This window comes from Taeniopygia guttata, chromosome 11 (assembly GCF_048771995.1).
Source record: "Taeniopygia guttata chromosome 11, bTaeGut7.mat, whole genome shotgun sequence".
Lineage (NCBI taxonomy): Eukaryota > Metazoa > Chordata > Aves > Passeriformes > Estrildidae > Taeniopygia > Taeniopygia guttata.
Genome location: NC_133036.1, coordinates 2328894 through 2353731, shown reverse-complemented (window position 1 = coordinate 2353731; position 24838 = coordinate 2328894). Strand labels below are relative to the sequence as shown.

Genomic DNA, 24838 nt, shown 5'->3' with positions numbered 1-24838 from the left:
TTGCTGACCGTGTGATTTCCCGTGTTTTCTTGGTGAAGGGGCTTTCACATAGTTCCTAGGCACGGCAAGAGAAGATGCTGCTCAGAACCTCTTGCCGGGGCGGGGGAGGTGTGTGGGGGGAGGTCCAATAAGCCAATTAGACGCGACCGCGCCGTCCCGGCCGCCGCGGAGGCTCCGCGCCGAGCGGGAGCCCCGGAGGTTAATCGTGACAATTGGAAAGGCAACACTCGCGGGGAGAGCAGCGGGGGGGATGTAAACACGGTCCGGGGTGTTGAGGGTCTAAATTAGGATTTGTTTTGTTTTTAAGCGTGAAGGAGGAAGCAGCAGGGCTGCGCCAGGCTCCTCGCCTCTCTCCCCCTCCGTCTCCTCAATTGAGAACCGAGGCTGGAGGTTCTGGGGATCCCTGCCGGAGCTCGGGGGCTGTGCTGGACCGCACCCCCAGCTCCGTCTCTTTGCTTCCAGGACTGAGAGAATTTTGCCGTGGATGGGATGGATGGGAGCAGTGGCTGCAGCCCTGGGCTCGCAGTCCACCTGGGGTCGGTCCTGTCATCCCGGGCGCGCTGAGGTGTGGGTAGGCCCATCGGGAACGGGCACGGCTGACCTCGGGACACTTGCCCGGGTTTCTCCGGGGAAGCCTCATTTTTCCCCGGGGTCAGGGCGAGGAGTGGGACGTCGCCCCGGCTCCCCGAGGCGAGCTGCGCTCCCTGCCCGGCGAGCTGCCGCTTTCCGCCGGGAGCCCCCGCTTGTCTCCTCCAGGGTCCCGGATCTTCGGTCCGCGGACGTGACCTGGAGACTGAGCTGTTTCTGCGGCCCCACGCGTGGGTCCTGCCGGGCCAGCCACGCCAACACGCTTGTCGGCCGCGCTGGAGGGTTTTGGGGGGGATGTTGGACTGTCACCTGCGGGACAGGGCGGCCCTTCTGCTGCACCCCGCTGCCACCTGCGCCGCTCGACCCGCGCCGTCGAGGCGGGCGGCGTAGGGGTCGTGGTGCCCCCGTCCCATCAGGGGCCGTGCCGTGGGGCCCGGGACGGAAAGGGGAGGGAGTGGACACGGAAAGGGCCGAGCGGTCCTTCCGGGAGCGGAGCTGCGCCCAGCGGAGGCTGGGCCGTTCCCACCTGCACCCCTGGGCAAGCACCTGCTGCCAGGAGAGCTGATGAAAGCCCAGTCCGGAGGACCCCACCGCCAGCCCCGCTCTCCCCCCTCACCGGCCCAAAAGGCGCTTCGGAGCGGCAGCGAAGCCCTCGCGCCCCAAAGCTCCGCGGGGCAGCCCGCGGCCCTGCCCGCGCCCCGGGAGGGCTCCGCTCCCAGCGGGAGAGGCGCTCCCGGCTGCTCCGAGAGCTGCTCCTGAGTAACCTACGGCAGCTCTAACTGGCAGCAGGCGTTATCTTTATTTTAAGATATCCTTATTCTTTCTTTTTTAATTTTTTTTAAACAACAAATTAACATGTCAGAGGCAAAAAAGGCAAACGCTGCCCCCTCTCCCCTACTCTGTTACGGGAAAGAAACTGGTAAATTCGTGCTTATGTTAAAGAATGGCTATACAGTATATCTCCTGTGGCAGGGGAAAGGGGTGATGAATAAAATTGTATGAAATCGTTTGGGCTACAATAATAGTTATGGTTTAAAATAGGCGACGGGCTGCAACCTAAAGGAAACGGTTAATTCCCTTAGGAATTTATACATCAAACGAAAACCGTATTGAGAGCGCTAATAGACCTATTCAGAATAGCCCTGAGTATAAGGAATAGGGCTTTTGAACGAGCGAAGCTCCTAAGCTGCTTTGCAAAATAGCTTTTTCAGAGATCGGAAGATCAGCTGTGGAAAGGTAGCACGACAATTAAAAAAAGCTAGATGAATAATTGAAACCTATTTATTTTAGGTTAGTCGTTCCTCTGCGGAACCTGTTGTCTCGGGAGCGCGGTCCTGAGGGGCTTTGTCGCTCCCTCTAGCACAGGGCGCTCGGGAGTTTCCCCGAGTTCCGCCGGAGGCGATCTCCGCCGGGGGAACGCGGCCAGCAGAGCCCGGGGAGAGGCGGCCCGCGGCGCTTTGCCTCCAGCCCCGCACATCGGGGCTGATCCTACCCGAGCCAGCGCTACCCTGCCCCTCGCCGCCAGAACTTTATCCCGTTTTAAACAAGGCAGGTGAGTCCAGTAAAGCTCACTGCTATGCGAAAAATACGCCTTCCTGCAGGTCTCACCGACTGGAAATGAAATATCCAACGGATGAATTCGAGCGTTTTTTTAAAAAATCATTTATCGTTAATAAAATGACAAAATAACATACTATTATCCCAGGAGTATTTGATTATTTGCACGTTCAGTTGAAACAATTTTGATTTTAAACCAGATTGTCTACAAAAAATAGTATAACCAAGGGAACATAGACTGCATCTTTAAAACTCAAAATACAAGCTACTATTTAAATTCCCGTAAAATATAAATATGCATGAATAAACCTGTTACAGCTAATAAATAGGTCTGACAAAGTTGAAGAGATTACAAAATAATTATCTGGCTCGTAAAGAAAAAAAATCCAAGCAAACGGAGGGGCGTCTCGGCACCAGCCCCAGAGGTCCCAGTCATACTCCCATCACATCATCAGTGTCGATGTCAGCGTACAGCTGACACCCCCAAAATCCACACTGGACAAGGAGGGGCCGGTTCCCGAAGCCGGCTGTGGAACACTCCTCGCCTTTACTTCTGTGCAGGGCACCGGGGCTGCTCGGCCAGCCGCCCAAGCGGGAACTGATTTTGGTGGGAGGTTCCGCGCTGGGGAGCCCCTAATCCGCTCGGGGACCCACTTCCCCCCGCCTCGGGCCGTGGAGCGGCAGAACGGGCGGAGGGGGCTCGGGGCGCTCTCTGTCCTCGCTCCCAAGGGATTTCTGGTGGCCGGGATTGCCCGGCGGCGCGGCCCCTGTCCCACCATCAGCCGCGGCTCGGCGGCCTCGGCGCGGAGCGGAGCGCGGCCCCGCGGGACTCCCGCACGGCCGAGCGGGCGGCGGGAGCCAAACTCGGGCCGAGTGTGACACCTACCTGCCAGCGCCGGGAGCACCGCGCCCGCGGCCGGATCTGCGCGGGGCTGCGCGCCCGCGGGCCCCGCCGGGACCGCCCCGCACCGCGGCCCGGGGTCAGCGGCGCTGCGCCGGGGCTGCGGAGCGGGGCAAGGGAAAGGGGCGGCGGCGGCCCCCGCCGCACCGAGCGCCTCTGCCCGTGCAGGCGGCGGCCCCGGCTGCCGCCGCAGCATCGCTGCTGCAGCGACGCGGGCTAAATCTGGCAGAAAATCGAACTCATTAGCAAAGTTCACCAGCTGATTGCTTTGCATAAAACACGACACTGATTGGAAGTAATTAGGTTAAAAGATGGGACTGCGCTTCGATTTGGTGTTTCTAACAAGTGCTTTTGTGCGTGGCCTGATTTAAGCCTTCACCGCTGGGAACACAGCGTCCCTCCCGCACCCGGCCCCGTCCCGCTGCCGCCGCCGCTCGCCTCTCCTGGCCCCGCGGGCGGCTCTCGCCTCTGGAGCCCCCCGACCTTTTAAAAATTTCCTGCCACTTCCAAAAAGGCTTCAGGTACCACTGTGAGGTCCTAAATGGAGCCCCGCGTCTCTTTTAAGACATGCTTTTATTTTTCTGCAGCTATGCACATATCTGCCCGTTGCAAAAAGAGAGTGGTTTTGATTCTGTTAAAAATCTCTTTTAATTAAATATTTGCATTTTACAAAGGCGGCTGCAGGTTTGGGTTTTTTTAAATCTAATACGTATAACCTATTTCATTTTTTGTCTCTTTTTTGCATTATAGTTTAACTCACACCCAAGGAAAAAAAAACAATAGGCATAAAAAATTAAATTAAACTTGTATATATATATTTTAAAACTATGAAACAATTCGGAAAAAGACACAGAAATGTATATATTTATATTACGAAAACAACATTAATGCCTGTACAGTTGTCTTGATTTCATAATTTACTTCAAAGATACTGTATTATCAATTTAAATACAAAAAAGCTACATTAAATATACAGAATAAGATTTAATACAAATCTTTCTTCTTTGTGTGTGTGAGAGAGAACGTGTCACTCGTTTGCTTTTCACTTGCTTAAGACATTTCTGGGCGGTTTCCACCCAGCCATTTCAAATAGACTCTATAAACTTTTGAAGAGGGTGCTGGGAGGGAGGGGGGAGCTGGTCTTTTTCTGTTTGTTTTGTTTTTCTTTTGGTACTGGAAAAATAACTGCCAAAGCAATTTATTATTTCTCTCAAATAAATTAAAAAAAGGGGAAAAAAAAAAAAAAAAGGAACAAAACCACAGTCCCAGGAGGGGTTAGAGAGGAGAAGCCGATATTAAATGTTGGACATACCTTTCTTCAGTTCGTAAGGTGAGTCTTTGCAAAGGTCTACTTGGGACTGGCTCCTGATCATTTTAGTGTCTTTTGCCAGGCTCTCGGCTCTGCTGAGGACAGTCTGATTTAATCCATTGAAGTGGGCGCCGGGGGCGGCGGCGGCGGGGCCGCCGGCGGGGTGCCCGTGCAGGGCCCCGAAGGAGCCGTAGTTCGTGTAGCCGGGGTAGAAGGGCGCCGTGTAGTAGAGCGGCCGGGGCAGGACCGCCCCGTTGGGGAAGGGGCACTGCGCGGCCGGAGAGCGCGGCCGCGGTGGCGAGCGGGACGGGCCGCTGCCGCCCAGCACGGCGGGGCCGGGGGGCGCCGCCTCGCCGCCGGCCTCCTTAGCCTTGTCCGCCGAGGTGGCGATCTCGGCCAGCGACCAGAGCTTGGGCTTGGCGAGGGCCGCCTGCTGCGGCGAGTGGATGACAGAGGCGCCGGTGGCGGCGGGCAGCAGCGGGTGCAGGTCGGCGGCGTGCGGCGGCCCGGCGGCGGCGGAGGGCGGGCGGTACGGCGGGGGCTCCTCGCCGCCCGCCGGCGGCGGCCCGCGGCCCGCCGGACACGGTCCCAGCGGGGAAGCGCCGGGCGCCTTGTGGGGGACGGGCGGCCCGTCGAGCCGCTCCTCCGCCAGCTCTTTGCAATCCGAGTCGCTGAGGCCGCTCTCGGCCTCCCGGGGGCCGGGGGACTCCTGGAGGCGCTCGCAGCCCGGCGCTGCCTTGGGATCCGCCGCTCCTGGTAGGGGGAGAAAGGACAGGGGTGGGGGGGCAGCTCTCGGTCTCGCCCTGCGCCCCCAAACCCGCCCACCCACTTCGCCGCCCACCCTTCGGTCCCCGCCGTGGCCAGGCCCGCTCCGCTGCCCGCCGGCTCCCCCCGCCCTGGCTGCATGCTCGGGGGAACAGGCCGCCCCGCCACCGCCGCACCGCACCGGCCCGGGGCAGCCCCGAGGGCGCGGCCGCACTGACCCGGCCGAGCCCGCTGTCCTACCCGTGTCCGGAGTTCCGGGGTCCTCCTTCCCCTCCAGTTTCTGGGGCTCGTCCTCGTCGTTTTTCTCCAGGTCGATGTTCTCCTCTTCCTCCTCGTCCTCGCTGCGGTTTCTTGGGGTCCAGGTCATTTTGTTCTCCTTCTTGAGCCGCCGCCGCGCGTTGGCGAACCAGGTGGACACCTGGGTGAGGGTCATTTTGGTGATGATGGCCAGCATGATCTTCTCGCCCTTGGTGGGGTAGGGGTTTTTCCGGTGCTCGTTGAGCCAGGCCTTGAGGGTGGCCGTGGCGTCCCGCGTCGCGTTCTTGCGGTACGCGGGGTCCCCGTAGGGGTAGGAGCCGAGCGGCGCCGCGTACGGGTGGTACCCCAGGGAACCAGCCATGCCCGGCGTGTGGTCGTAGGGCGAGCCCTGGGGAGAGAGGGGAGAGCGGCCCGGAGGGGCGAGGTCAGCGGCCGCGGGGCGGCGATGACAGGGCAAAGGCAACACCAGGGCCTGCCCGCAGCCCCTGCCCCGCGCCCCGCCGCCTCTCCCCCGGTGCCGGGCCCTGCCCGGCTTGTCCCCGGGCTCTTTCCCGGGAGGAAGGGCCCTGGGGGCTCTCCGGGGCCCCTAGTCGGAGAACACCGGCTGCCTGCAGCAATCCAGCGGTTCTCCCCCAAATGCAGGCGCGGAAAAGCAAGTGGGCAGCGCGGCGTGGGGGCGGACAGCGGCACGGGAACCGGAGCCTTTCCCCCCGCGCTGCGATCACGGCAGACAACCTGCCGGGCCCAGGCGACCGGGCTGGCTGGGCCGCTCCTCCTTGCCCAGGGACGGGAGGAGGAAAAAATAAAAGGAAGAAGAAAAGAGAGAAGAAGATAAAAGAGAAACAAACCAAGAAAAAAAAATTTTAAAAAAAAGGGGGGTGAGAAGGGCAAAAATAAAAATGCAAAGGAAAATAAAAGGATACAGAAAAAAGAAAGAAGGAACTGTAAAACTCTGCCCTAAACATAGAGGAGAAGCTGAGCCAAAGTCGCCGGTTTTTGGGGGGAGCTGAGGGGCGTTGGCTGTGGCCGCAGCTCTGCGGTGTGGATGTCCCGCACTCGGACTGGCCCCGCGGTGCCCCGCGGGCGCGCACGGCGGCGCAGTGCCCTACCTTCCCCTTCCCTTCCCCGCGCAGCCCCGCGGAGCAGCTCGCGGCCATGGGATTAGAGCTCTGCAATATTTAAACCCAATTATCGCCGTGCAGGGGAAAGTTGCCTGGATTTATCACCCGGATTTCTCCCATCGCCGACCCGTTCTGAGTTCGTTCCCTTTTCAATCACAACAACCTAATTGTTGCAGAACTACGATTGGTGTTTTTTATACATTTAATTTTTTTTTAAGGGAATGAAACCGGTCCCCGCCTGCCCTAGTCCTGCTCACCCGGGCCGTGCCGGCGGCTCCCCCCGCACCCGGCCCTGCCCGCCGCTGCCGCCAGCAGCAGTGTGAAGCAGGGCACGGCGGCGATGCGGGAAAGTTGGGCGGCGAGGCGGGGAGCCGCGCTCCCTTTTGTCCCCGAGATCTCAAAAATAAAATGGGAACAAAAAGCAGGCCCGTGAGGGGGGGACAGGCGCCCACGGGATGCCGTCGTGCCCGGCGCGGTGTCGGCTGCCCGCGGCTGCTCTTACCACGTAGGAAGTGAAGGCGGCGGCGGCGGCGGCGGCCGGGTCGGTGCCGTACTGGAGGTGGGAGTTGTAACCCGGGGAAGGGGCGGTAAAGGCGGTAGATCCGGCATAAGGGGAAAAAGCGGAGCCCGAAGAAGATCTCCCAAGTTCATCGGTCCTGGGTCCGGAGATCACGCTGGTGCTGTACGCCGGGCAGGAATAGAGAGCCAAGGACGCTGACGGCTGGTACAAGTAACCCTGAGGATACGACATGGCCAGGCGCGCACATATACCCGGGAGCCCAAGGCGCCGGGAGGGAGCCGCCGCGCTGCCGGGCTGGGGCGGCTGCGGCCGGGGCTTCGCGGGCGCCTCTCCGCCCTCGCCAGCTGGGCAGAGGCGGCACCTTGCTCTGCGCCGGGGCTGCTGCTCCGCTTTCGCCTGCAGCGGGGCACCGCTTCCTCCTTTTTCTCCCCCCCTTGCTTTCCCCTCTTTCCCTCCCCCCCTCCTCTCTTTCTCTCTCTCTCCCCCTTGCACTGGGGGGCTTTTTTTTCCCCTTCCTCCTCGCTCTCGCTTTCCGAAGGGTCCTGCCAAGATGCTAAGTTGGAAATTGCAGCTCCTGACGCCTTCAGCACGGCCCGGCGAGGCTCCTCCTTCGCGGGGTGTTGTCAGTGGAAGGACTGGCAGGACCCCGCTGGGCTGCCGCGGCCGGGCCCAACCAGCGGGAGGGCTCCGCGCTTCCCTGGCCCTCCCCAGCGCTCAGAGGCTCAAGTGCGCCGGCTCCTGGATTGCAGTCACCTCCGAGCCATTTAAGATCAGCTCCAACTTTCTGCATGTGCTAAATACCGTGCGGAGCCGCGTTGCGCCGGAATGCAACCCAATCAGTATATGAAAAAAAATAGATCTTTAATAAGATTTATTAGCGGCCCGGCTCCCCCTCTTCACAGCCACCCCTCCTCGTGCTCTCTGCCCCTGCCCCTCCCTCCGCTAAATCATTGGAGGTGGGATATACGGCGGACTGGTGGTGCTGTTAGTTTTGATTTTCTTAACAAAAAAAGGAGGTTTTCGTCGGGGAAGAGCTGCAGCCCTGTCCCTGGGCTGCTCGGCCGGTCACTCCCGCGGGCAGGGGCCACCCGCCACCGGACCTGTTGCGGCGGCTGTGCGGGCGGAGCGGCGGCGGGGTCCGGCCAGGAGCGGGGATCAGCTTCGCGGAGGGCTCGGATTTAGTCTTTCCAAGCGCCGGCCGCCGGAGACGGGCGATCCGAGGGGAGCGGAGGGGGCTGCGATGGGTCCGCAGACACCGCTCAGAGCCAGGGCTTGCCCGCGGATCTAAGGAACACACCGGGTATCCTCCCCCCGCCCTCGGCTCATTGAAGGGTCGAGGCGAAAGCAGATTAAAACCATATGAACCGGGATAAATCCCTGCCGATCAGAAGATGTAATCTCCTGTGATTCCACCAGATATATTTCCCAATAGAAACATATCCCGATTTATTCCCTTCTCGCATTTTTTTTCCCCTTGCGGTTGAGGAAGGGCGCTTCTCCAGCGGCCGCTGATTCCCGGCCATCGGGATCCGCCGTACCTTTTTTGGTAGAGGGAGGGGGGCAATTTATATTTTCAGAATTTATTTTATTTTGTAACTTTTGCATTTCCCGACCCTGATGCTCTCGCCGCGCTCCCCCGCGGGACGTACGCGGAGACGCGAGGAGCAGGGGTGTGTTTTAAAACGGGCAGGCCGGGGCAGGAACTCCCCGTGTCGCCGTGGAGGCGACACCGACACCGCCCCGCTTTCTCCGTCCCTCCCTCCGTGTCTCTCCGGGCTCGGTCCCGGCGGCAGCATCCGCAGCCCCCGGCCGGCGCAGGCTGGGCTCGCCGAGCGGCCGCGCTGCAGGGCCGGCCGGGCGCGCTGTGCCCGCTCTCTTCGGGGGGCGCGGCAGAACCGAGGCCGGCGGGGCGGGCGCTCCCGGACGTGCAGCAGGGTCACCCCCCGTCCCCTGCCCTGCCCTGCACTACAGTACCCATCAGGCCGCGGCCTGCCAGGCCCGCCCCCGGCCGGCCCGGCGCATGACTGGCTGTTCCCCGCCGGCGGCGGGCGCTCCGCTCCTTCCACGGGCCCGCGGAGCTGTCCCTCAGCGCGGGGTGTGGAGGGGCGGTGGCAGCACGGGCGCGGTTGCGGCGGAGTCCGGAGGCGGCGCTGACAGGACGGCGCGCGGAGGCGCTGCGGGCCGCGGCTGTCGCCCCCGGCCCGGAGCAGCCCGCAGCAGCCCGGCCGTGCTGAGCTCTGCCCGGCCCGGAGCAGCCGGACCCGGAGCAGCTCGGCCGTGCTGAGCCCGGCCCGGCCCGGCCCGGCCCGGCCCGAGGTGAGGCAGCCGCCCCGCGGAGCCGCTCGGTGTGGGCGCTGCCCCGGCGCGGGGCGCCCCCTGACGGGCGGCGCGGTTCGACCCCGTCCCGCGCCGGTCCCGGAGCGCCGGCGGGACTGGCGGGGCCGCAGCGGGATCGGCTCCTCCTCGCTGCTGTGCTCCGTCTGGCCGTTCCCTCCTCTTTCCTCTTACGTTTCCCTCGCCCCCCGTTTTGTGTTTTAATTTTTTTTTTTTTTTTTTTTTTTTACTGTGCGGTGTGCAGAATTTCGTCTCTTTAAACTCCATGTGGTTCTGCCCCGGTAAACGGGACGCGTCCATCCCCGGCTCGCACGCTCCCTTACATGCTCAATCCACACAGGTGTGCACTTTCATCAGTTTTCGACTGCACGGTGTCACCGGTATTTGTCCCCGGCTTCATTATAGCGATCGCTCTGGAGCACTGCATTTCTTTCTCCACTCGAAAGCTCTTCTGTCATAATCCTCTGACAATCCCCCTTGTTCGGGGAGTGAGGTATCATCTGGTCAAGTTTTATACGTTTAACATTCATTTTCTATGTGAGTAGAATAACTAACTGCTTTTCTGTGCTCCTTTCTTTGTAGGAAGAAGCAGAAGTTTTAGCCATCTTCCCATGGCATCTGACTTTTTTGAAGAGGAGGTAAGGTTAACGTCATGTAAAATTACCCTCTTTATTTCTGATGTTCCACTAATCTTTCTTCTGTAGGCATACATTTTCGAAACTGTGGTGAGTTCATGCATACTTTCATGCCTTGCAAACATAATACCAGAGCTGATTAATAAACGGTAGTGATAGGACTCTTATGCCGTCAGGATTGTAAGTGCCTATCAAGCTGACATTCTCACTACATTATGCCACTATTATATTCTTTGCAGTTTTAAAAGAACTGTAGATAATTATTCAAGATATTGAAACATTTAGTTTATAGTTCTATTGCTGTGGTTGTCACCTTCACTTTATATCAAATTTGAGGCTCATTTCTTAAATATGTCTCTATTTTCTGCTTTATTTGCACATTGATAGCTTTACTGAATGACTAGTCACAGCAACTTTTTCCTCTGATAGCAGCATATTAAAATGTGAAAGCCTAAGACTAATCTGCTTTGCAGGACTTTTCAACCACTTGATGGAAGGGAAATAAGAAGTTTGTTTCAAGGCTCTTATGTCATTCATCAGTGCTGTTAACAAACGTGGGGCTTAAGGATACATTTGCTGCTTCTCTGCATTTTTGCTGAAGGTACGTGCATTTGAAGGTATGGACAAGTTCTTGATATTAGGAGTTTGTGTATTTTGCAGCTGCCAATGAAACTATAACAGTGCAGGTTGATATTAAAATTCTGGACTTGGTATATTTTTCTCATAATTTTTGGGAGATAAATCGTTAATGCAATAGAAAAAACACTTGCCCTTAAAATCTTATTTAACAGTGGGAAAGATTTACAGGCTGGCTGTGCAATGTTCACATTATTTAAATTTAGGTATGTGAATTTAGATTCAGCTTATGTAAATAAATAATTTAAATCCCTGTTTTTATAGCTTTCAGTCTGATTGCTTGGTCCTGCAAAGGACCCCAAAAGGGTCTTTGGCTAGTTTAGTAGTTGGACTCCAGTAGGTTTTTTGCTATGAGAGGAACTTGGATTTAAGATGACTGCACAAAACATGACCCAAAATATAGCAACATTTGAATTTGCATATTTGTTTTTTTTTACACTGATTTCCTTTGCATGATTTCATTTAGATTGTGCAAGCAGGGTACAGCATAAAATGGCTTAATAAATCAGTGTATGAATGTACAGTAGGGATCAGCTGAGAATATTTTCTTTCTGTGAGAAACAAATAGAAAGAGGCAGAATGATCCTGAAAGTAACAGCAAACTATAGTTTAAAAGTACAGTTTATTCGTAGGCTCTAACTGTAAGTGGTTTGATTCCAGGTGGTTTATAGTGAATGGAGTTAAACTTGGCTATCTTGGATATGATACACCTTAATTTAATTAATTTAATAGCTACTTTCTGTTGAAACTTTAAAATCTAACGATCCTGTTTTTATTGCAGTCTTTAAAGATCTAATCGTTCTTCTGTGTGTCTGAGATGTAAAACTTAGTGCAAGGAGAGGCAACAGATTGGTTCCGTCATACGATTTTGCTGGGATTTTTTGAGAGTACTTAAAAGATTATGATGGATAATGCTGTCTTGCCAAAGAATGCCGACACAGGTGTTCATCATTATCTTAATTAAGATCCTGAGAAAATGTCATCTTTCGGCATGAATTATGAAGGGAGATGCATTAGGAGATCATTTCAACTTTTTTTTTTTCTTTTTACAGGGGTAGATGAGAAGGAGGCTGTTTTCTCAAAACCTTTTTGATATTTCTTTATCAGAATAGGTGACCTTAGACACTGAATTTGTTTCTCCAGTTCAGTTTGGGACAATACTACCAAGAGATCTGATGTGATGCTAAAGAGAATCCTCTTAAAGAAAAAAAAAAAGAAATAGTAATTCCCCTACAAGATACCCTGTTTCATTTAAAGCTGTTCTATTTAAAAAAAAAAAAAAAAAAAAAAAAAAAAAAAAAAAAAAAGAAACCTGTGATACTCAGATGGTAGTGGAAATTGCTACTGGAAACATCTGATAAGAGATTTTTCATACAGTATATTTTAAAGTATTAACAACTCATAAGAGAAAAATAAATACATGTGAATATTCATTTTTGTAATTAGGCACGAAGAGAAAATTTTCTTTCTCATCTTTGCACAACCATAGAAGTAAAACTAATTAGCACGCAAAGAGGAGGGAGGGGGCTGTTTCTATGTTAAATCAATACATTATTACCTGGGCAAGAGCTAAAAAATGCATGTAAAATATTTGCTGTAAAACTTAGGGGCCCTTTCCTGCAGACACCGCTGCTGCTTCCCTCAGGTACAGTGCTGGGAGTTCCAGGTCAGGCAGTGCAGTGGAAGTGCCAGTGTTTCATGGCTCTTAGCCTGGGTAAAGGGGGAACTCTCTGAGCAACACCCTCAGCTGCTCTGTTGTAATTCTTCTTCCCACATTTCCTTTGCCCAAGATGCTCCTTGTTCACATTCTCTGTGTTTGTGGTCTGAGAGCAAGGTGTAAACTCGTGAACACCTAGAATTACTCTTCTGTGCCTAGCATTTGGGTATTAGGCAGCTTAGAGTTTTCTTTTTCTCTCTGAGCCTTTCTGTTTTAAGTCACTTCTTGTCTGCTAAAAGAAGCCTGATTATCAGTTTCAGGCTTTTTTTTTTTTTTCTATTAAAAAAATGCTTTGGCTGCCTTTTTAGTGTGTGGGACAAAATACAGAAGTGCAGCTGACAAGTCTTTCAAGCACCTAGTTATTGAGCATGCAACTCCAAAGATCTTGACAGTGTAGTGGGAGAAGCTGAAACTGTATTTCAGTTTCCTTGAAGTTTCCTGTAATTAACTTAAATGGCATTATTTGCCTGAATTTGTTGGCAAATAAGTTAATAATGTCTTTAGGATTTATTTTACTTACAGTTCCGTGGACATATGCAGAAAGTAGACTCTGAGCGAAAAATGAAAAACTGCTTTCTTTCATGTCTAAAAGAGGTTTTTTGCTTAAAGCAAGGCACATCTACTGTTAGTTGGCTCTTACAGCAAATGAGGAGCAGCTCAGTGGGAAGGGTGGCTGTTTTATGGGATGTACATGAGCCCATAGCTTCCTTCATGGTGGCAAATTCCCTTTTGGCTGCAGGTGCTGCAGCATGGTGAGAGCTCCTGTAGCTGGAATCTGGCCTTCAGTGTGAGTGTTAGAGATGGGTGTCTTAATAGCAGTGTTGTGTTCCAAAGATTTTGTGCTTTATCTACTTTACTTACATATATTTGCAGTCCTTATGACTGGTGTTTGCAAGAGCTCAGCAGTACCTCTCTGAGGAGAAACATAAAGCCAGGTAGCCTTTCTGGCCTTACACCCAAGGAATTATTTTTAACAGTTCATAATTTCTGGGGTTTTATTAACATTAGAGCTTTTTAGCCTGTATCCCTTAATATGGGTAGTGCAGATGTAGATGATTCTTGAAGCTGTTTTTTACAGATTAAAGTGAATGTATTTGTAGAAGCAGCATTTTTTGTTCTTTTTTTTATTATTAAATTATTGCTTGAGGAGAAAAACAAACCAGTTGGACCTTTAAAGGTGAATATGGATCATCATAACAGAGTTTACTGTACTAATAAACATGTGACTGATTACTCTCCTGCTCTTCCTGAAGGAGACGCACCTTTCTGAGCAATTTCTTTTTTCCCCACAGAGCAAAACCAAGCTTTTTCTTCCTGTAACCACATATTTTTCACAGTATTTTTTAGCATTTCTAGTGCAGATGAAGAACACATCATTTACCTCTGAAATATTCTCTGCTGACATCTACAGAAATTTTCATGCCCTTCAGATTTAATTTTGTGTAAAATAATGCATGGTATAATATGTAGGTCCTGTGTTTTCAATTAAGCTGTATTAGGTAACTATGCTTTTCTTTCATATCCCTTAGCAAAGTATCAATATCCAGATGGCAGTGTGCTGGGATAAAAGATAGCTAGAGGCTTGGCTGCTACTGTAAAGCCAAGAACAAACATTTTAGCCTGTGTGATAAATAAAACCCAGGTTGAGACCCTCGGCGTATTGGAGTTGCACTAAATAATTCTACAGTGCTGTTTATTACTGGTTTCATTGGATAATATGCAGCTGTAAAACCTGCTGGAAGCTTTTATTAAGAATACTCTGTCATTATAAAAAGGAGCCTACGATTTCTTTATGATATTGGCAGTGCAGGAATTGCTTTGTTTGCTCTGACTTTCTGGCTTTTATCTAGGAAGGACCTTTCTGTCTCCCAGCTCCTGTGGGCATTAGGTTTCATGAATATCACTTGAGAAGAGGACAGCTCTGTAGAGCCTAAGTTTCAAAAGTAATTTTAAAAGTATTTTTTTTTTCTTTATGCTTTTTAAGTTTATTTCAGTATTTAATTTATTGCTTCAGTTAAAGTTCGGCTGATATTCCCTGTGGTATACACTGTGCTACTGTCCCCAAGTAAAACTTAAGCTGAGGTCATCCAGGTAGTTCTTTGAGAGGAGGCTGCAGAAGGGTGGAGAGACTTTTAGACTGGCTGAGAAGGGATGGGAAAACTTAATAGCAGGCAAGGGGCTAGACCCAGGTTTGTTTTCTCCTTGCATTTCTGGCACATCCTATGACCTAGATTTGTTCGTGTAACCTTCGCCTCAGTTTACCTAACAAGAACTCTGCTTGTCTCAGAAATGTTCAGATGTAAGTTGGTGTCCATGCTCATATAATTGTTAGACTGTTGTGCTTTTGAGCAAGTGATTAATGCTGTTACTGTTTCATTAGCAAAATGCCATTTAACTGCCCTGTTCCTCAGATCTTTGATTTCCATTGGCACCTGTTTGTGGTGCACCTCTTGGAACATGCAGGATTGAACCTGCCCAGTGGGATGTGGCACTAACACAGTGACACAGTGTCTGTGGGATTTAACAAACATACAGGATCAATGGGTGGAGAAACCCTTGCATTGCTCAGTCTGTAATCCTTGTTTGTCAGAGAAACATGCTGTCTGAATTATTGACAAATATTGTATTTTTGTTCCATACCCCATTCTCTGTGTCTCCCTTTTTTTTTTTTTTTTTTTTTTTTTTTTTTTTTTTTTTGTCTTTCTAGATTGCACCCAAGAGAGAAACAGTGAGATGCACAGTGGGGAAAATGAACCCAGCAGTCCATCCTATCCTGTACCTGCCTGAGTATGGGAAGAGACATAGTACAAGCCAGAATGCAGCTGGGCTTGCAGTATTTTTAACCATATTAAGTCCTGTTCAGAGTTAATGGTAAGTAATCTGCTATGAGTATGATATGATTCATTAAGCAAAGCATTAGAGCAGGGGCACTTTCCTTTGTGGTGCTGCGTTCAGTCACTTACAAAATGCAGAATTAATGTTTTCAGATACATCAACCTTATTCCCATTTCTGTTGAGAAAATTGCACAGTGCATGTAATAAGTATGTTGCTTTCTTTCTATTTTTGTCCTCTCCAGATGAGCTCAGTGACATGGTCTCAGCAGTGCTGAAGAAGGGAAGGACAGAACTGGAAGGCAGGAGCTGTTTCAAAGCAGGATTTTTCATCTTTCTGTAATGCCCAAGCATGAAGACTTTATAAACTTCATTAGGTAGAGTATTGCTATAGTGTCATATCAGTAATGTTGCATGATGTAATATAGCATTGCTGTATTGTTTAGTGATCATGTGGAGCTGCATTAAATAAATGAACATATGCCAGTGACTTAAAAATGAACATTATGAGTGAGAGCAGTAAATGGAGAAGGTGGGTACTAGAGGAAATGCTAGAAGCTTTTTTAAAGCATCTTTCTTTTTTCAGCTCTTTCCATAACCAATAGTGCTTTTGTTTCTTGATAAAGATGGAAAAAAGTAAAAAAAACCCATATTTTCATTCAAGAAATTGAATCTAGTTCAACTTCTTAATCAGAAAGTCTTCACAGTCCTACTAGCTGTTAGAGCATCTTAATGCTTTGTCCAGCAGGAAATTGCACTCATGGTGCTGACCTATTAACTTCTGTAGTGCAGCAGCATGTGCTGCTCTTGCTCCTCAGGGCTTGTGAAATGTCTGCTGTGGCACAGCCCTCTGTGACCTCTTGCATTGAAGGATGGAATTCGTGAGTCCTTTTCTGTCTGGAGCTTGTGGGAGCTCCCTCGTGAGCCAAATAGTTCTGAAATAACTGCAAAAAAAGATCTGACAGTGTTGTCTGAGAGATGTGACTGACTTAATTATTATTAACATTTATTAAGTGCCTTACAATGGAGTGGAAGAGCCATTGCCTTCCTTTTTACAAATAGGAGAAGTGGCATGTAAGGAAGAATGAATCTCTTCTATCTTCTGCAATTCTTGACCCACCTAATTAGGTGATTGTCAGAAGAAATGAGAAGCTGGCTCAGGGGAATGGCACTGGGGGAAGCTGCCGCACGTTCTGTGCGCCGCGCTTCGCTCACACAATGGCTTAGCAGGGTGAGCCGGGCTCCCTCTCTGTTCCCTGGGCCAGGGAGGAGATGGAAAGGGGCTGAGGAGCCTGAGGCTGTCTATTGGATAGCTTCATTATAGATCTCATCCGGGGAAAAAGTGGGGAAGTGCAACTCATTTCTAGGAGCTACTCTGGTTTTTAGCAATTCCTCACCCACTGCCTCCTCCCACCTCCTTTCGCTTTCCTTTCCCCACAATAAGCTGATTTTCTTCATGGCTGATATTTACACTTAGTTAGCCTCTAAGGCACTAACTGCTTCTAAGACTTCAGTTTCTTTTTTTTTTTTTTTAATAATTTATTTTGCTGAGAAAGGGAATCTGTCCAGCTGCTACAAACAATAGTGGGTTTGATGTATATCAATAAAGAGTTAGAGATGTATGTTTTCCAAGTAGAAGATAAAGAGACTTAAAGCCTGCTTTAAAGGAAGGCAAACCTTGGAGAGGTTTACTTAGATGTACAATATGCCCTATTCTTTCATTTTTAAAAACGGTATTAAGGGATTTTTTTCAAGAAAAGAGAAAATAATTTCATCTTTTGGTTGCATTTTTTTCTTAGTCTCACAGTTGTAAGATAAATATTCAGAATTAGGAGTTGCTAAGGTTAATGTGATTAAAATGAGTATGTGATAACGGGCTCTGCACATTAAAGATTAAGAGCTCAAATTATAGACTCCAGAGGGAAACACTCCATGAGCATTTGTAAATTTTGTTTGTGCAAAAAATGCAGGCTTAGGCCTGTGGTTGCAGTTGCATGACAGTTTTATCCTGTTTTATCTGCAGAGAATTCTTTTAAACACTGTAGTTTTGGGGTGAAAACATAGTGAGGTGGGGGGAGAAATGAGGAAATAGTTTTGGTCTAAGCATTAGTGTTACTCTGTAAAAATAGATTAGTTTTACACAATTTATTCACATTTACAAAGGTCAGTTTATAGCATTCTGAGTGCAGTAGTTAATTCTTTATGTATAAATTGATCTTTTATACAGATGTAATTCAATATACAACATTTAATCTTTGAATGCAAGTTGAAAATATATTAGCAATTAATTTATGTAGGTTATGACTTTCTTTCCCATGTACTTTGCAGTGGTTCCTACCCTAAAGTTGAGTCAGTGTGTGCTTAATGAAAATTAGATGTGAAATATAATATGTAGAGTACAAAGAAGCATTGAAATCCTTATTGCTCTTAAAAAGACAAAGGTACCTCAGATAATTCTCCTTTCTTAATCTCTTAAGAATTTGATGCATAATTCTGTTATGGGCAATTTGGAGTGAATAAAATATTTTTAGAAGTAGTATTAGTATAGATATTATTTCTCACCTTATATGAAGCATAGTTTGGTGTTAAAATTAAAATGCTTTGCATTTTGAGAGGCTAATTTATAGGCAATCTTCCACTGAGATGGAAAAGCACCTTGGATGTGTGTGGAGGGGCAAGCCTTGTTATATCTGTGAAATTTGCTAATGTTGCCACCATTGAAATAAAGTGTTTGTTTACATAACAGCAGTAGCATTTCTCCTCCTCTTCCTTGTGGTTTTGTCCAACTAGATGTTATGAGTGGCAGTTGCAGTGGCTGCTAAGTGTTTAAATGATGACACCATTATGTGAGGTGATTTTGAAATGAGAGATTCCAGCCAAGAATTACATCTGCTCTCATCTCCTTCAAATCATACTCTCTGGCTGTGCAGATTATGATTGATTTGTTTGTGACAGATTGCAGGAAACAGTCATTGATTTTTCAATATTTTACCTTAAAATTATTTACAGTTGTAACCAAGGGGAGGTATTTCCATGGGCTGTCAGCCCCTGAAAGACTGGGATAATATTCCCTGCTCCCTGACAAGACAAATTACCCGTAATGAGTGCAGTAGCTGAAGGGTATACTTTTATTTTAAAATATGTCAATAACCCAGTGACTAAACGAATATTGATTCAGCATAATGAAGCCTGAGTAATGTGAAAATGAGCTCTTCAAGGAGCATGGTAAAGACTTTCTTTTTAGCTTGTAGCAAGAAGCTTTTCATTCTTTACTGTTAGGTAGTTGAAATGTGCAATCTTAAACAAGTCATCCTTAAACATTGGTAATATGTGGAGTAATGTAACAAAAGAACTTCAGGGTTTTTTTCTGTTTATTTTTTCTTTTTTTTTTTTTCCTCCATGTTCTTTTTTCTTCAATATGTTTCAGTAGATCAAACGCGTAATGAGCAAAATGCAAGTTATCCAGGGCAGAGATAGAGTTACTATAGGTGTAAATATCTTTTGCAGTAATGTTATTCAGATAGCCTAATGGCATTCTTAATGTGGATTCTGAATATGGGCATGGGAATATATCTAAATATACTGTAGATTTAATTTCATATTATTGACTTTTTGACATACTGATGTGTGTTCTATGCAATCAGTCTCATACTCTTGTCCTTCAACAGTTTAGAATGGCTGGTTTATGAGAACCTAGATATACTGTAGTATAAAACTTAGTGACCATAATGCACATTTTTCTTTCCATAACATATAACACTGCATGTTTCTTACCACATGAGAATTCTCAAGCAGTAATTCATTTAAATTACAGTAATTTATGCAGTGCCATAGGTGTGGTATGGAGCTGCATCTAATAGATTAATATGAATGTACTCAATTGTTCAGGGTAAGGATTAGATTAAAGACCATGTTGAGATACAATTTTTTTTTAAACATTAGAAGTATTGAACACTAAAAATCCCCCACCCTATCATGTGAAAGGATCAATTGGTCATTTGTATTCAAGAGCATTGTGCAACATTGGGAAGGCTCTGCAGAAGCACTGGGTATAAATAGCCGTGTAATCCAGACACAGGCAAAAAGATATTTTCTTGGGGTGTTTGTGTGTAATGTGTCAATTATGAAATAATGTCATAGCCAGAAGCATTTAGTGAGCATGTTTGGGCATGAAGACGACTTTTCATATTTTCTGAGGACTAACTTCAATTGCATCCAACTAGCTTGTGAAAATCTTCAGAAGGATGTTTTCCTATCAGCACACAGGTGATTTTTTTCCAAATGTCATTCCTTTAGCACAGCTAGAAACTATTTCAGGAGGCACTTGAGAACCTGTGGCATTGAGAGTTAAATGGCAACCCTGGAATGTGAGATATGTTCCTGTTTTTAATTTGCTAGTTTTCAGAAAAAAAGTGTGATGTACGTTTGAGTGGTTTACAACTAAATAATTGTAGATTTGAGAGGGTTTGTGCATAGCACCCAGGATTTCCAAAATATTGGAGAATTATTAATAAACTGAAATACATAGCTGTGACCCGGAGAATTCGGGGCTCTTGTAATGTTACAAGAGATCTACAAATGTTACAGTGTTAAACCTTAACTTCCTGCTCAGTGACATTTTCCACACCTCAGGTTCTCTGCCTGTTCTTTGTTTCTGTATCGTTTTGTTTCTTTGGCCAGCAGCAGGAGATGGAATGGGAGGATTCTTGTTCGGTAGCTTTCCCACAGTAGCGAGGAAGAGGGAGACTGTTCAGGGCTGGGTGCCAGCTCTGGTGTAGACTGAAGGGCAAATAAATGTTTGTTTTAACAACATCTCCTTTTCCTGAATAACACTGCGTGAGCTCATAGTACCAAACTGAGTAACAGCAGATCTCTGCTTGCAAGCCATTGGCATTTTTCACTTGCAAGACAAGCAACAGCTCTGGCTTTGCTGCCTTTCCCAAAGATGAGTTTGTTTATTGAATATCTGGCATTCCAGATCAGGCCTGAACCATGTGCTTGGCACTAAAGGCAAATGGTGCATTTTTGGCTTTCTATTTTAATTTGTGGGTGATACTGGAGATGTCTGATGTTGGTGCCTTGGAAGCTCTGCAGTTTATTCATACCTCTTTCTGTGTTAGAACTGTGACAATTGTTAGTCCACTTTCAGGTGGATTATGGAGGAGAAAATAAAAACCTCAGACAAAAAAATTCTAAATAATTAATTGGTTAAAAGTTCTTGTGGCATTTGGGATCTCCCAGGAACAGAATATAAGCCCGATTGTTGTTCAGTTAGGTAAAAGTAAAAGTAGAAAACACTGTGAAATTAAGATAATGAGTAGAGAACAGAATAATATCACTTGTGGCAGAGATGAGGCTATTGGTCAGTCATGAAGGGTTAATATTTAGGGGCCGTATGTCCCTTAGCACTCAGCAACTTGCAAAGTTTGACCCATTTTAGTGAATTTCACAGTGAACACGGTCCATCAGTAGGTTCTTGTAGTGGGTGGTTTTGTGTAACAATTCAGATCTTGATTCCATTACCAATAAAGTAGCAACCAAAACCAGTGGTGGATTTACATTTTTTTTCCTGTTTACTCAACCTCTGTGTTATTTATCTGCTCTTACAGACCAACCAATAGAACAGGATTAGCTTAAAGTGCGAGAGGAGAGCATGTTGATGTAGGTGATGGAAACTGTCTGTGCTTACTGGCTAAGCCTTCTCCATGCTGCCCCCTTCCCACTGCCAAATTGCTTATTTGAAATCTAAGAACTCAGATGTTATGGAATTCAAATCAGAGCAGCTACAAGTGGGCAGACAGCACTATGAAGAATTTGCTCATCTAAGTGTCATCATTACTTGAAACCAATTCTTTGTGCCCTAAACTACACTTGGAGGTGTTGTTTCTTTTTGTTTAAATTTGTGGACAAATTATTGCTTTCCCAAAAGCAATTCCATATATACAAATATTCTATTCTTTTGGAATGATAATTTTAAGTACTAAAAGCTGTCAGAAATGCAGATAGTATCTGCAGAAATGCAGTCTTTGGTGTGTAGTTTATGGTGAACAGTAAGACTGAGGTAACTCTATAAAAATATGTGAGGGATCCAAGATGCTGTGAGAGTCTTGCTTAACTGCAATGGTTAAAAAGGCATGGCTGACTTAATGCATGAGTGTTGAAATCTGTGTCTGGAATTATGGAAACAAGTTGAGAAATATGAACAAAATTGATTGTTGATTGTTTTCCTTTGTAAGAGCTGGGAAAAGATGTATTGTGCTTTTCTATGGTCTTTAGAGGCCCACAGTGTCCTTTTTTTTTTTCTTTTGTTTTCTTTTGTTAACTTATCTTTTAATATGAAGTGTCATTCCCAAAATGAAGTAGTGTCCTTGGGCTGGTGGCAACAGCTGGAGTTGCAGAATTCATAAATAATTCAGAGAGGGATAAAGGGTAGGGGAATTTTTTTGTCATTTGAATCTTTATTATGTGCACACATTTCATTTTAGATATGGCATCATTTGAATTCATTCAGTATGATGATTGCACTGACCTGTCATATTTATTTTGATGTCCCTTCGAAGGACCATATGCTCTGTCCTCGGCATGAAAATGCTGCAAGTTGCAAACTGAAAGGCAGCTCTGTTCCTGTAGGGATGAAGCCCTCACTTCCCGTTGTCACGTCAGTGGATGTTCAGCTGCACTGCAGCAGAGAAGGTGGTGTTGTTATGTCAGTGCAGTGACTAAGTGGCAGTGTAGCCTAGCAAAAGGTGGAAAAAAGGGCAAAACCCATTTGCATCAAGGTACTGTATGGCATTGAAAACTCAGCTGTCAGCGAGGGCCAGTTGGTGTGAGGAGCCTGGCATGTGGAAGGTGGAAAGGATTAAAGCCAGCTAGAAATCTGCCAAGGTGGAGGTGTGCCATGGTAGCTTTAATGTGGGAATACAATTAATTACTCTGTATGTTGGAAGTGGGGTTGCCATGCACACAACCTCCTGGGGTTGCACAGGATTTAGTCTGGATATGCAAGGCTCAGAGCTTTTTCTTTGCCCAATCCGTGTCCTCCTTTCCTCTTGAAGCTGCTTGCTTAGTCAGAAAAAAATCTTGGGTAATGTCTTTTAGGGAGAACAGGGGAAGGAAATAAACAGTTACAGTTTACCTCTTCACTAATTCTGCTGTAACCATTGCATCTGGCCCTTCATTTATTTCGTTGGTGTGTTCCTGGACGAGTGGTACATTTTCCACAAGTTACAGGCTCAAGTTCAACCATGTCCCATAATGAACTGCATGATAATGAGTCATGTCTGGTCCCTATTGGCTAAAGCACTGGCTGGTAATAGCAATTCACAGTTGGTGGAGGACAGGACTCTGTTACCAGGACTTTCTTACTGTTACCTTGGTGGGTAATACTAACACCATAGCATTGCAGCCACCTGGATATTTTCATGGTGTAAAGTGTAACAGGGAGCAGTGATTTGTATGAAGTACATGGTCCACTGTGCCATGCCAGGGGCAGAAGGAAGCCAATTAAGTGCAGGTTAATGAAATACAATAACTGGAACCTGTGAATGAGAATAACTGTGTGAAAAATTGTTTCTTTTCTAGATCCTGCCATCAATGACTGATCCTCCCTGAAATCTTATCAGTTACTGCCAAGATGAGAAGGATAACAGGAAGGAGGAGTGCTTAAGTGGCTTTAATGACAGTTAATTTCTTCTATTTATCAAATGACAGGTTGTTTTTTCCTCAAAACTCGATTGTCATGACAAGATGCTTTTGGAAGTTATCTTTGTAAAATAAAACTGACAATTTTTAGGCTACAAAGAGCTATTGTATCTTTCTATTGAATGTTGTCATTATGGTAAACTGCTGGAAAGTCTTTATTTTTGAAGTAATTTAACTTGCATACTTCATTCATTTATTTTAATATCTGTTGAATGCCATGTGAAAAGTTGTTTGCCAGAATTCTTTTATTCAATGGAATAGTTATTGTTACAATACTCAATTTATTAATGTCTAAATTACTGTTGCCCTAGCCTCCTGCAAAAATGTTTTTTAGTAATTCTTAAACAAATAAGGAATGAATGAGGTTTTGTTCCCTTTGTGTTTTGATCAGCGTATTTTCCCTTTCAATGAAAGTGTCTTCAGTTTTTGGAATGACACAACACAAAGAAAGGTGTTTTGGTTTTTGGTTGTTTTTTTTTTTCAACAGCACATGTCTTTTGTGCAATGATTTTTTAATATGTACAGTGCCAAGATACAATTACTGGAAGAAGAGAGAAGCTGTTGGGAATGTCATGTTATGCCAAATTAAGAATTATTAGCTCCTACTTTCTGTGCAATCTCTTCGACTAGAACTCGACCTATTGCGTCTGGCGTATACTTTGACTCTAGTGGAACTAATGTGTCCTTGGAGTAGCATTTCAGAGTAACTTCAGATTCATGCTTTTTTCACAAGTCTGCTTTAAACTGCTGGGATTAACTTCAGAGAAGGCGAGAGATACAGGCTCCTTTGTCAGCAGCTGTGCTGGTTAAAGAAGGAGGCTTCATGCACGCTCCTTGTTCATTCTCTCCCTGCTAGGGAAGCAAACTGAACTGTTTCCCTGAGCACACGCAGACTGACTTCAGCCAAAGTTAATGGTGTTATCAAATATTAGTTATCCAGTGCCCTGGGTCGCTCTGATGAAAGGACAGGGCATCCACAGGCAGCTGTGCAGACGTCATGTCTGGGAAGGGTGGTGTGTTGACAGGAGTGTTGCTGAGGACTGGCCCTGGTGTGTCGCCTTTTCAGCAGGTGCAGTTACATCCCTTGGATGTGGTAGAAATTGGACGTGTTAGAAAGCTGTGCAGATCTGTCATGCATAATATTCACATTCCAGAGACACCCTGGATAATGCAAAATAAACCTGTGCTCTTTGACTTACTCTTTGTGTGTGCCAGTGTGAGGGGAGAGGACTGGTCTGTGTGTGTACATGCCAGACACCTATTTCAGAAAATGTATCTGGTTAAGGTGTGGGAATGGTACAAGCGATTCCATTATCTCCAGAACACACTTTTTACTTCACTCATCAAAGAGGCTGCCTCAGCCAACACATGCCTCAGGAGAACTGCTTTTGACATGAGCTGCCTTGAGTGGAGAAGAGGGAAAACACCTCCAGCAGTAGTGGCTGCTGTTTCTTCTCTACAGTGTTGAATCAGTAGATGCTGGAGTCTGGTGAGGCATCCAAGCTCTTGCTATTCCTTGCACCGAAATTAGAATGGTATGGATAATCTTTAGTTCTCAAAGACATAGTGAGTAAAAGCAGTGCACTGAACAGCTCCTTCCACACTGACTCTTCTTGTGCAGAGGCTGTGGCATGTAGATGCCTTCCTAGAGCCAGCTTGGGCATACAAAGAACAAGAGAGCTATCAGAAACCTGAGAACAGCAGCACTGTTTGCATCTCCTCTCAGGGCACTGCCCAGTGAAAAGAGCACAGTCACAGAAAGGGCTGAGCCTCCCGCTCAGGTTGTGTGTCATCCATGGTCTTTTGTTTGTCCTTTAGGCAAAGGATGAGGAGTATGCAGTGGCCATACTGTTCATTTGGAGGGGAGGAAAATAAAGTTCCAGGTGTGTGAGGAAGGGGCAGGTGTGGCTCCAGGTGCGAGAGCTGTGCCCTGTTCCAGCAGCCCAGGGTTGAGGCATGGCTGA

General features: G+C 47.5%; 1 protein-coding gene and 1 long non-coding RNA gene across 8 annotated transcripts in view; one reads left to right on the top strand and one right to left on the bottom strand.

The window, feature by feature from the left end:
* Positions 1-24072, top strand: part of LOC105758737 (uncharacterized) — a 333084-nt gene extending 309012 nt beyond the window's left edge. For 3 of the 7 annotated variants that reach the window (XR_012057710.1, XR_012057709.1, XR_012057711.1), the window contains 5 exons: positions 9936-9991; positions 10462-10589; positions 15049-15212; positions 15419-15550; positions 22755-24072. This is a non-coding gene — a long non-coding RNA (uncharacterized lncRNA). Of the gene's footprint in view, positions 1-9015; positions 9336-9597; positions 9847-9935; positions 9992-10461; positions 10590-15048; positions 15213-15418; positions 15551-22754 lie in introns of those variants that run through there. The other 4 variants (XR_012057708.1, XR_003962328.4, XR_012057712.1 and 1 more) reach the window with 4 other exon arrangements.
* IRX5 (iroquois homeobox 5) lies at positions 3840-7699 on the bottom strand. Its single transcript, XM_030282310.4, has 3 exons — positions 7002-7699; positions 5361-5766; positions 3840-5108 (listed from the first exon to the last, which is right to left on the bottom strand). Exons 1-3 carry the CDS (start codon positions 7248-7250, stop codon positions 4342-4344), a joined length of 1422 nt encoding a protein of 473 aa, XP_030138170.1. The 5' UTR covers positions 7251-7699; the 3' UTR covers positions 3840-4341.
* Positions 24073-24838: the final 766 nt, after the last annotated feature.